We start from the raw sequence: 13,257 nt of genomic DNA, 5'->3' as shown, positions 1-13,257 counted from the left end.
AACAATCACTTTTTATGTAACTTCACGAATACTGTTATCTCATGACACATTATCTCATATCCCTGCTTTTAATTTTTAGGGTTCTAATGGCCAGCTGTCCCCCCAATCTGTAACAACACCGAGGATTGAGAATGCAACCGAAATTACAACTACCTCATCCAAGTCTCCTCCAACATTTAGCCTTCAGGGTCCCATTTGTCCTTCTGTTGCCATTCCCGGACCTTTAGAAGAACTGTCTCCAGACAGCATTGACGCTCATACATTTGACTTTGAAACAATTCCCCATCCAAATAGTGAACAGGCAATTAAACAGGGTTCTTTAGATTTGGACTCGTTAGGGGATAGTCCGGAATCTGATTTTATGTCTGCAGTTAATGAGTTTGTTATCGAGGAGAATCCTGTCTCTCCCAATATCAGTGATACGCAAAGTCCAGAAATGATGGTGGAGTCTCTGTATTCTTCTGTTATAAATGCAATCGACAACAGACGAATGCAGGATACAAAAAGCAAAGCTAAAGATGACAATGTGGAAAACGCTTCTTTGAAAACTTGTCTGGAGAAGTGTAAAATAGTGGCCCAGGAATCGCAAACTAACGTGAGAAATTTCCGAGAGGAGCTTTGCCATTTGCGGAAACACGTACAAAGGGAGCAAAGTGAATTTGCCAATGCTATTAAAACTGTTTCTTCTGAGATTCTAAATATGATCGAACGCTCCAAGGTTTCTCTCGAAACCGCCTTAAAAGTGAGGCATTTAGAGGAATTGCAGCGCTTACAAGACTCATATGAGAAACGACTCCATGTATCAAAGCAAGGCCATGAAGTGAACGAGGAAACCATTGCCCAGTTAAAACTTGACATTTCGGGCCTAAAGGATGATTTGCAGGGTAAAGATAATGAATTTGCTGCAATTCGAAGGGAAAATGAAACCTTTCTTTGTTTACAGAGCGAGAAGGATGAAAAAGTTATCCGACTTGAAAGTGCCATGAGGGAGCAGACGTGTGAAATTCAGAAGCTGAAGCAGTCTCGGGAAGCGGCGCTCGAGGATGTTAAGATGCTTCATGCTGAGAATGAAGAAAAACTTCGACTACTTAAGGAGGAATTACTTATTTTAGAGCAAACACATTTAAAAGAGTTAGAAGAAAACTTAAAGCTCAGGCATGCAGAAGATCTTGAAAATGTAATAACTGAACACAAGTGTAATGTGGAACAGATAAGGCATGACAATAAGCTCATGACTAACCAGTTAAAGGAATCGTCCGCTGTCGCTGTTCAGGAGAAGGATTCCCAATTGCAAGATTTAAGCTGTAGACTTTCAGAACTCACAGACATTCGTTGTAAATTGGAGATGGAGTTGGCACTTAAAGAGGGAGAAGTAGACGAAATGAAGTTAGTCCTGGAGGAAAGTAAAATGCAACAGCAGGATGACTTACAATGTCAACTGGATGAAAAGACAGAAGCCCTAAAAAAGGAGATTGGAAATCTGAATAGCCTGATGCAGGTTCAGAAAGAAGAACATGAGCTAGGACTTACCCAACTCAAAACACTATTGACAGCTGAAAAAAATCAGTGTATTTCAGAACTTTTAGAACAAAAAGAATCCGAAACCAGCTCGTTGCAAAATGACATTAGCCATTTAACGTCTGTCCATCAAAAAGCTCGAGAAACTGAGTGTAAGCTCCAGGAAGATATAAATGTCCTCCGAATCCAACTAGATAATAGCTTGAAAGCATTTGAAAAGCAAACTGAAGACCACGAGAGGTCTCTAAAGGAGCAGAAAGACGTCTATGAATCGTCGATTCGGAAGCTAGAGGAAGAGCGAGATCAAATTTTGTCCACGCACAAGCTTGAAAGAGAATCACTCTCACAGAAGGGTCCGTCAGATAAAGAGGACCGTGCACACCTCGGTCTTACAGATGTTGACGTACACAGACAAACTTTTGAAAACGAACTTTTAGAAAAAATTCAGTTCCTTGAGCAGGAGTTAAGTAAAAGGTAAGAAGAGATTTTCCCTTCTTTGCTTGGTGGAAAAAAACAATTCAATTTGAAATTATATTCTGGGAGTCCAGTAAGTTGCAAAACCTTTACATTTATATTATTATTTTTTAAATTTGGCCACAAATGGCTTATATGTCTGGCCTGGTGTTTGATAAATGGTCTGGTTTTGAGGTACAAAGCTGTGGAATATTCCCACCTGAGCAGAATTTTACGTGAGACGATACCATTTAGCCATTTTTAGCTTTTTTATCTATTCAACTATTTTTCTCTGAAGCTGTACCAAGTTTTTGATAAATAGGTCGTTTGAATTTTTGTAACAATACTTTGCAAGAAGGAAAGGAAACATTGAAAACGACATTGTGGGGCTCATTCAATACACCACTGACTAAGAAATTAAAAAAAATAGACAAATTTGGTATCACTGTGGCCCCCCAAAAAGTCAGTTCAATCAAAATCTAAAATTATCAAAAGTAAAATAAATCGAAACACCAGAATGGCTGCTTTTTGTACACCGCATTTCACCCCCTAAAAATGCACCAAAAAATAATCAAACCCTCGTGTACCCCAAAATGGTATCAATAAAAACATCAGCTCAGCGTGTAAAAAATACAAGAAAACTTTTCTTTTATACAATTTCTGATTTTTTTTTTCGCTATTAAATTAACACACAAAAAAAAGCTGATTTATATCACTGCAATCGTACTGAACTGGAAAATCGTTTGCCAAGTCATATTTACCACATCATGAACCCTATAAAAATAAAACCCAAAAAACAATTTCAGAACAGCTTTTTTCCCCCTCAATTTCACCGCACTCTCAATTTTTTCACATTTTTTCAGCGCATTCTACAGTAAAATAAGTGGTGTCATTCCAAACTACAACACATCCCACAAAAAAAAAGCTTTTCCTATGGCTAAACAGGGTAAAAAATAAAATCTGGTTCTTGGAAAACGCAAGAACGAAAATTTCCCATGTCGTTAAGGGGTAAAAGTTAATTTCTTATTTCCCCATCTGGGTCTCTATTCTTCTTCACTGAAGTTACCGCCATAGGTATCCGTTTTTGTTTTTTTAATAGATTTCTTAATGTTACAATTCACCGATCTCACCTGCTTGAGCATGTAAAGTTATTGCCTGATTTTAGAAAATATCTCTGTATTCCCTTATCTGTGGATAACTTATCTTCTTCACTGTACAGCCTCTAATATTATTATGAAAAAATACCGGTTCCATGTTTTATTGTGTGGTACCCATATGTTTGCGACTCAACATAATAAGCAAATCTGAGGATAATCAGAGTCCAAATTGCTAATAATTTAAATTTATTTTTATTAGATTTTAATATATACTCTTTTTTTAATAGATACAAAAATACATATATTTGTACAAAAATATGGTGGGTACATGCAAGAGTCAGTAGGTGAGCCCCAAGGTATGTGGGTCGAGGGTTAGGTCAGGATACAATTATGTAAAAAGTGTCAAACATACCTAGGTCTGTACATGTTCAATTATAGCCATATAGCAGCGAAAGTTGTGGATTTACCATTTTTTGAAATGACTGAGTAATATCAAGTCAAAATTTCAATGCAATGACACTGTTCATATGTATGGACATGTGCACGTGTAAGATAGCACTGACATAGTGTGTCAATCATGAGTTCTAACCACCATTATCTCAAGAATTGCTTATAGTCAAATACGGTATGGTTGATAAACAATATAATCATAAAAGGTATTTACCCATTGTATCTTTCCTGCCTGCGTCTGGGCTGTGATCCTGACCTGTGTATTTTTGTATCTATTAAAAAAAGAGTATGCATTAAAATCTAATAAAACATTTTTAAATTATTAGCAATTTAGACTCTGATTCTCCTCAGATTTGCTCTTTAACATTATGTATACCTCTGTACTATAAATTTGATTTACTGCAAATTATCTACTCCTTCTTGGCTAAAAATTGACCTCAAATTTTCTAAAAGGAGCGTTTTTGCCGTGCTGTACAATATGTAGTGCGAGCTGTGCATTGTCATCAGCATTAGTTGGTAATCCAATGCTCTCTGACTTTAGTTTGTATACATTGAAAAGTTACAGAAGCTCAGTTGAAAGCTAGTTATCTTAACCCCTTCCTGACGTAGGCCACAATAGTACATCCTACATCTATATCAAATCACCATGTATGGAGCAGGCTCAGGAGCTAGGTCTGTACAATAACCGGCAGATAAACTCGAAAAAAAGGTGCCAAAGGAAGCCTGTGCTAAATACTGCCAGGGAATCCATTTACACTATGTAAATTTAAGGGATTGTCCAGGACTTTTACATTGATGGCCTAGCCTTATCCTCATACTTAGATTGGTGGAGGTGCGACACCCAACGCCTCCACTGACCAGTTGGTGCTGGCGGCAGCTGGAATTGCTCAGTTGTGGAGTTGCGGAGCTTCAAATCGGTAGAGTTCGGATGTACAGTCCCCAGCCACGGCCACTATATGGATGACAGACCTGTTCTGTGTTGCTCCATAGCTGAGCACATCTGGCAAGCACTGGGAACCGCTGAACCTCCAGTGTGCTGGGTGTTGCTCCTTCACCAATTTAGATATTGATGACCTATCCTAAGGATAGGCAATCACTGAAAACATCCCAGACAATCCATTTAACTATTCCTGGGATCTTATGGTGAGACTTCCTCTGTAATTCATTGGTGGCTGTATCTTAGGATAGCGGTTCATCACATGTGTTATAGACTAATCTTCCTGGATACCTTGATATTTATTGGAATCTCCCATATGACACTGTTTTATAGCCCCCTAGTGGTGTCTTTTAGCTTTTCTTGGAGCTACTGTGCTGTTTGTCTTTTATATTAATAAAGATTATGTGATTTAGAGCCTTTTTTTTTTTTGGCGCCTTCGATATTTAGGTACATCTCAGCTACTTCATTATTAACATAGGGCTTAGAATTTCAAGTTGTATTACATATCTGGTAGATTCTTGTTGTGTTATACAGTCAGCATCTGCATGTAGAAGCAGTGACCAGAGTTTGCTCCAATCGCTGCTATTGACCAGTGACTGCTGACCGTCACTAACAGTGGCAGTTAAATTGTGTACCTGCTCCCTTTATCCTCTTTCCTATGCAATTTTGAGATAGTCAAGTCTGCAGTCACTCTATGCGAGATGTGAGGATTCTCCGGTGCCGGGAGCAAGCATTTATGTGACCGCAACTATGAGATTTACATACTCCTAACCACATTACGACTAGTTTTGTTTGGCCTCACTCAATATGCTTACATTGAGTGAGGCTGCACACGTCTAGTCAGGATGTGACCGCATGTAGGCCAATCACATAGTTGCAGTAACGTGCCTGGCACTGGAGAATCCTCACAGCATCCCACAATGTGAGGATTTATAGGTGTGCAGTCACACAGAGTAACTGAAGACTTGTAGCTTAACCCCTTTAAAAATCAAGATGGGCTTCATAGAAAAGTGTTTTCTCTCTATTTACAGCAATACAGTAGTGTTTTGTATTGTTTTTTGTTTTTGCTTTTTTATATGGATTTTGTCACATAATATGCTCCAAAATCTCCATAAAAAAACAGTGTGAACATACCCTTAGAATGGCAATCACTGCTTTTACTAACGGCAGTGTGTTTCAGTAGACTTTAAGCTGCTATTTAAGTTACCTAGAATCTGTGAAAGCCTACTAAATAAAATAGTAAAGTGTGACAATACTGCTATGGAAAGCTGTAAAAACATTAAGGTTGTCTAATTCTGTCATCCTTTCTCTCGTCTCCATTTTAAGTTCTTCTGGACTTTCGCACAGTCTGGTTTGGGAGCTTAAAGAAAAGCTTCAGCAGGAGAAGCAGCTGATCTCTGAGCAACTTGAGCAGCAAGAAAGGAAAAAAACTGAAGAACTGCAGAACCTCAGGATCACCCTTATAGCAGAACAGCAGGTCTGTAACAGCGGAGGATTGTTCTAACTGGTTAACAATGCAGGACTAGAAGGCAGGCATCGAGCGCTTCAGATTAGCGTCCTCCCAATGAGGAGCAGGACCTCGTCTTGCTGATCACCAGGATGTGTACCCACCCAGTGAGGAGCAGGTCCTCATCCTGCTGATAACCTGGATGTGTATCCACCCAATGAGGAGCAGAACCTCATCCTGCTGATCACCTGGATGTGTACCCAATCAATGAGGAGCAGGACCTCGTCCTGCTGGTCACCTGGATGTGTACCCATGCAGTGAGGAGCAGGACCTCATCCTGCTGGTCACCTAGATGTGTACCCACGCAATGGAGAGCAGGACCTCGTCCTGCTGGTCACCTGGATGTGTACCCACCCAATGAGGAGCAGGTCCTCATCCTGCTGATCACCTGGATGTGTACCCACGCAATGAGGGACAGGACCTCGTCCTGCTGGTCACCTGGATGTGTACCCACGCAATGAGGAGCAGGACCACATCCTGTTAATCACCTGGATGTGTATCCACCCAATGAGGAGCAAGTCCTCGTCCTGCTCATCACCTGGATGTGTATCCACCCAATGAGGAGTAGGTCATTGTCCTGCTGATCACCTCGATGTGTACCATGCAATGAGGAGCAAGTCCTTGACCTGCTCATCACCTGGATGTGTACTAACCCAATGAGGAGCAGGTCCTCGTCCTGCTCATCACCTGGATGTGTACCCACCCAATGAGGAGTAGGTCATTGTCCTGCTGATCACCTGGATGTGTACCCATGCAATGAGGAGCAAGTCCTTGACCTGCTCATCACCTGGATGTGTACTAACCCAATGAGGAGCAGGTCCTCGTCCTGCTCATCACCTGGATGTGTACCCACCCAATGAGGAGTAGGTCCTCGTCCTGCTGATCACCTTGATGTGTACCCATGCAGTGAGGAACAGGTCCTTGTCCTGCTCATCACCTGGATGTGTACCTACCCAATGAGGAGTAGGTCCTCGTCCTGCTGATCACCTGGATGTGTACCTATGCAGTGAGGAGCCGGGACCACAGCTCTAACATAAAGAGGCAGACTGGCTTCTTATGTTTAACCTTTTGAATGCCACAATTAACACTGATCACAGCATTCCAAGGAGATCATGTAGCCTCCCAATTTGATTGTGTCACTGGAAATTGCTGTGAGGCAATCTAGACCCTTACCTAATAAGCACAGACCACCAATGCCAAGGGCTGTCTGACCATTTATTTTGATGTTAGGACATAGTTATGCTCTAACAACTGTTACTGGCATATACTATATATATTGCTACATTATATGTACAAAATATTAAAATCAAAATTAAAAATACATATATAAGATTAAAAAGTGTAAAATTAAAATGATAAAAAAGTGACTATAGTTAAGGGGGGTTCTCCAGGAATTTTGCAAATTTAGATGTTGTCTAGGACTTGCCAAAGGCAGGTAATCTGGATAAATAACTCACCTGGTGAAGCCATTGTCACTACTCTGGTGGCCCCGTTGGTTTTCCTGACTATGCAGATCATTGTGCTAGTCACTTCACAAAGTGGTGACAACGGCATGTACAATACATGACTATGAGGTCTGTGATTGGCTGCAGCAGTCAGGTGACAGATTGGACATCATAACCCTGGGTACGGCCTGGACCGCCGTGACAGGTCGTGCTGGAGCAGCATGGGATTGCAGGGGTAAGCAGTGTTACTTATTTATTTTTTTTGTTTTCCCTCTATATCATTCCTTCCTTCTCTAAAAAATATTTTCTTAAAACATGAAATGCTTTTTATTGAGTCTGTATTCCAGGCTGCATGCGCAGTGCAAATCCTATGTAGAACGCATGGGTCTCGGTAGTAACAGAATGCGCACAATGATCAAACTATCACCCATCATCTTACATATAAGTGGGGTGATGGCGAGATGTGTGGTGTATTCTTCTGTTTCTCCATACTCACATAATTAATTTAAAACAAACAGATTTGATTAGCTTCCGGATATATACTGTAAATGATTAGTTTTATTACTACATTTCTTCTCTTCCCTATAGACAAACTTTAACACCGTTTTAACAAGGGAGAGACTTAAAAAAGAAAATGTAATTAATGAACTGAGTGAGAAGCTGAAGAGTATTACACAGCAGCAGGAAAGAGATAAAGGTAAGTGGTCCCACTGGAGAAAAAGACTGGAATTGTCCTAACATACTTGGTAGAAAATGTGAGGATTTTTATCACAAGACAGTATGCCTGCTATGTCTCTGCTCTTCAGGGTAAACCACCTGTATACCATGATATACTGTATATACAGTACAGACCAAAAGTTTGGACACACCTTCTCATTTAAAGATTTTTCTGTATTTTCTTGACTATGAAAATTGTACATTCACACTGAAGGCATCAAAACTATGAATTAACACATGTGGAATTATATACTTAACAAAAAAGTGTGAAACAACTGAAAATATGTCTTATATTCTAGGTTCTTCAAAGTAGCCACCTTTTGCTTTGATGACTGCTTTGCACACTCTTGGCATTCTCTTGATGAGCTTCAAGAGGTAGTCACTGGAAATGGTCTTCCAACAATCTTGAAGGAGTTCCCAGAGATGCTTAGCACTTGTTGGCCCTTTTGCCTTCACTCTGCGGTCCAGCTCACCCCAAACCATCTCGATTGGGTTCAGGTCTGGTGACTGTGGAGGCCAGGTCATCTGGCGTAGCACCCCATCACTCTCCTTCTTGGTCAAATAGCCCTTACACAGCCTGGAAGTGTGTTTGGGGTCATTGTCCTGTTGAAAAATAAATGATGGTCCAACTAAACGCAAACTGGATGGAATAGCATGCAGCTGCAAGATGCTGTGGTAGGCATGCTGGTTCAGTATGCCTTCAATTTTGAATAAATCCCCAACAGTGTCACCAGCAAAGCACCATCACACCTCCTCCTCCATGCTTCACGGTGGGAACCAGGCATGTAGAGTCCATCCGTTCACCTTTTCTGCGTCGCACAAAGACACGGTGGTTGGAACCAAAGATCTCAAATTTGGACTCATCAGACCAAAGCACAGATTTCCACTGGTCTAATGTCCATTCCTTGTGTTCTTTAGCCCAAGCAAGTCTCTTCTGCTTGTTGCATGTCCTTAGCAGTGGTTTCCTAGCAGCTATTTTACCATAAAGGCCAGCTGCACAAAGTCTCCTCTTAACAGTTGTTGAAGAGATGTGTCTGCTGCTAGAACTCTGTGTGGCATTGACCTGGTCTCTAATCTGAGCTGCTGTTAACCTGCGATTTCTGAGGCTGGTGACTCGGATGAACTTATCCTCAGAAGCAGAGGTGACTCTTGGTCTTCCTTTCCTGAGGCGGTCCTCATGTGAGCCAGTTTCTTTGTAGCGCTTGATGGTTTTTGCAACTGCACTTGGGGACACTTTCAAAGTTTTTCCAATTTTTCGCACTGACTGACCTTCATTTCTTAAAGTAATGATGGCCACTCGTTTTTCTTTACTTAGCTGCTTTTTTCTTGCCATAATACAAATTCTAACAGTCTATTCAGTAGGACTATCAGCTGTGTATCCACCAGACTTCTTCACAACACAAATGATGGTCCCAACCCCATTTATAAGGCAAGAAATCCCACTTATTAAACCTGACAGGGCACACCTGTGAAGTGAAAACCATTTCCGGTGACTACCTCTTGAAGCTCATCAAGAGAATGCCAAGAGTGTGCAAAGCAGTCATCAAAGCAAAAGGTGGCTACTTTGAAGAACCTAGAATATAAGACATATTTTCAGTTGTTTCACACTTTTTTGTTAAGTATATAATTCCACATGTGTTAATTCATAGTTTTGATGCCTTCAGTGTGAATATGCAATTTTCATAGTCATGAAAATACAGAAAAATCTTTAAATGAGAAGGCGTGTCCAAACGTTTGGTCTGTACTGTATATAGGTAAGGTCAAGACAATGAAAAAATGTGCCAAAACCCTGCCCCATGAAAGTGGTGTGTATGCCTTTCTCCGACTTTTAGCCTTTATTTTTCACCTCACTAGACTGTTTTAAAAGTAGCCAGAAAGGGGTGTAACTTAGTGGAGCCTTGTCAGGAAAAGTGTCTTAAGACCCCCTTAAACATTAGATTAAAGTCGGCCAAACCATCTGATATAGACAAGATCAAGTGTCAGTCTAATGTGTATTGGAGCCTCCTAACTTTCTCTGACGGGGAAAGAAGTATCCGGTCTGCTGGATTTCTCTGGAGATTAGCCGCTGCCAGAGAACAGAAGGCAGCCTGGCTGCTCCGGGTCAGTTAGCTGTTGATATGTGGTTGACACTAGAGCTGAAAACATGGATCAGTGGTGATGTCGGACCCCCACCGATCTGATATTGATGAGCTAGCCTTGGATGTGTGAATGTAGCCTAACAGTAGGATTTCCTGGTCTACCAGTGGATTGCAATCTGGTCAGGACTACTATATGCCATCCCCTTCCTTTAGACATTATCTTCTGGAGTAATCAACATGAGCTTCTGCTATCCTACTTGCCACCCCCTGCACTTATTCACTTTATATAGTTTTATTTCTAACTGTGCAATTTATACGCTCATTTTTAGAAATGTATAATCCAGACTTTTTCCTCCTACTTGACTGACCGGACTATGCAGATTTGCATTTGCACCCATTGCATTCTTGGAATACCTTGCGTTTCGCTATTAAGAAGCCTCTCAGACACATTGGTAACGTCAGACATTATGATGACATGACTGTGATTTTACATGGGAGACTGGTATTGCGCTCGAATATAGAACTCGGGGATTTCTGGACCTTTTTCTCCTGTTTATCACAAGCAGAAGGCTTTCTCAATGCCGTTTATATAGAGTACTACAAAATACAGTACATACCTCTTCCAAAAAAATCTCTCCTGCTGTCCTGCTTTACCTGTACTAATAAGGTGTTGTGTCTGCCATTTCTGACTGTCACTTTGAAGGGAAGAAACCTTTATAATATCTTTTTCTGTATAAATTACATTTAGGGACAAGACATTTAGGAGCTGAATTTTTTTTTTAATCTGATCCATGTTACAGTTGTGAAATCCCCCCAACAATACAAGTGGCGCCTAGATTTGTATGACCTTACGATAGTAATAGTTGTATTATGGAGTGTGCCATATGTTGTGTCGTACTGTGAAATTAATTGTAAACTTTCTAGAGACTTATCACAGGAAAAAAATAGGTGATCAAACTATGGACGACATTCACAGTGAATGTGGACGAAGGATGTTCATGATGTTTGCAGCATGGACTCAGCATTACAGGGGTTGTCCGCTGTCAAGGAAATCTTCAATCCTCAGTGCAGTTTAGGATAAAGCAAAAAGCACTGTACTCACCGTCCCCTGGTCCATCGGCGAGTCTCCGTCACTGTTTTCGGTGTCTGGCATTGGTATGTCGCTGACGTCACATTGACAACACAGCAGGCAGCCAATCACTGAACTCTCCATTGCTGACGGAGAGCTTCTGAGTTCACTGGTTGGCTGCTGACATGATGTCAGCGCCATAGACAGTGCCAGACACTAAGAGCAGCGGCGGAGGCCGAGTATAGCACCGTACAAAGATTTCTGCAAAGGGGACAATCCCTTTAAGTAGTATTAGCTTAGTTGACAGGAAATACGGGTTTGAGTTAAAGAAGTATAGAATGGTAATTATGGGGCACAATATTCTTTCTGGTGATTTGTGAGATGATACACTGTCATATTTAGATTAAGACTAAAAAGAATGAAATATCCTTGTTAAGTTACTTGAGGTAATGAACATACAGTAATAATTGCACAGCAAGCAAAATAAGCTAAGAAAATCCATACAAACAAGCAAAATGTTGTAAGATTAGAGCCTTTCCTACAGTAATGTGTAAGAAAGTAGATCTGTGTGGGCAATGAGCAGCCCTTGGAACGGTGCGTTGCTTCATATTTTTTCACGCTACTGATTGGTAACATGGTGCTGGAAGGTCCCAATAGTAGGTACTTTTAATAGGGTATATAAACATGAATGTAAGCAACTCTATGGCTACGATATGGCTGTACACTAAGGGCGTACGCAGCAGCTTCTCTCATCTCTTCTGTGTTTTTCTGCAGATTTAATTGAAACACTATCGGAAGACCGAGCACGTTTACTTGAGGAAAAGAAGAGACTTGATGAAGATGTTTGCAAGCTAAGGAGTTTTATGTCTTCAACTCACACGGTTCCTACCTCCTCTGAGCCTAGTGGAGCCTTCGTGCCTGAACTTCAATGTGACGATGAAGATAGAATGGAGCCCACTTTAGAAATCAGTATGACCGCTGTGCAGTAAGTGCCGTCTCTGTGTTTGGTTAAACGTTTTTATGGATTAAAAGGGTGGTAATATCTCATATAGAGGATATGCTCAACATGAATAGTATCCCACATCTTGAGAACAGGACCTTGACGCACACTGCTGTCAGTGGAGAGTGGGGCAGAATTCCCTTTTTATTCATATGGGAATTCAGACCATCGCTCCACTTACAGCAGATTATCACGGGGCCCCATTCTCAAGAAGAATAAAGGTCTCATTGGTGGGAATTGTATCTACAATACTATGCATTTAAGCATATCCATGGGTATACCCCTTTAAAGCTTTCAGCATTTGCACTAGTGGTAACCTACTGAGCTGTATACGAAATTTGGACTTTACAAAGAAGATGTTCCCCACGTTAATCACTGCGTGGGAGCTTTATTTTTTTTACCTCACTCTATTATTAGATTCTCTGCTTGTATTATATTGTATTATTCGCCAGGATTTTAAAAAAATTACTATGGGTAAGAAACTGTCTTAAAATAAAAATATAACATATTGGACTTGGCCTGCAGTGATGACAAGTCAACCATGCACACATGGCTGCAGCGGTCTCACGCCCATGGTCAGCAGGTCTTCACTGCAAGACAAGTCACCACTAGTGTTGATCGAATTTGTTCGGCATTTCAAATTCGGGTTCGTATTCGGGGTTCCGGCTTGTTTGCGCAAAAAAATCGGCTCCACCCATGAACATCCCTGATTAGCCACGCTGTCACGATTTTTGGCACGAACAAGGCGGAACCCCTAACACGAACCTGAATTTGAAATGCCAAACAAATTTGCTCAACACTAGTCACCACAACTGACCGGTCCATTACAGAAGTAGGACTTAGCTGCTACTTTTTTACAACATTTCCTGCATTTAGTAAAAAGTTTTCACCAATCCTAAACTACACCTTTGAACAGAACCAGTCAAAAAAAACACTATTTACCTGCCGATATAGTGGTTTTATGCAGGAAAATATTGTTTAAATCA

At 40.9% G+C, this 13,257-nt stretch overlaps 1 protein-coding gene across 2 annotated transcripts in view; it reads left to right on the top strand.

Moving 5' to 3' along the window:
- The window catches only part of RB1CC1 (RB1 inducible coiled-coil 1), a 114,703-nt gene that overhangs the window by 64,161 nt on the left and 37,285 nt on the right, over positions 1 to 13,257 (top strand). For both annotated transcript variants that reach the window (XM_073679296.1, XM_073679295.1), the window contains exons 14-17: positions 80 to 1,992; positions 5,782 to 5,932; positions 7,996 to 8,104; positions 12,046 to 12,256. In XM_073679296.1, coding sequence (XP_073535397.1) covers positions 80 to 1,992; positions 5,782 to 5,932; positions 7,996 to 8,104; positions 12,046 to 12,256 — 2,384 coding nt within the window. The remainder of the gene's footprint in view (positions 1 to 79; positions 1,993 to 5,781; positions 5,933 to 7,995; positions 8,105 to 12,045; positions 12,257 to 13,257) is intronic.

The sequence above is a fragment of the Phyllobates terribilis genome, unplaced genomic scaffold (genome assembly GCF_046119375.1).
Source record: "Phyllobates terribilis strain yellow unplaced genomic scaffold, ASM4611937v1 Scaffold_4__5_contigs__length_816908805, whole genome shotgun sequence".
In the NCBI taxonomy this organism is placed as follows: Eukaryota; Metazoa; Chordata; class Amphibia; order Anura; family Dendrobatidae; genus Phyllobates; species Phyllobates terribilis.
Note: the sequence above shows the minus strand (reverse complement) of the source record. Positions and strands in the feature narration are given on the sequence as shown.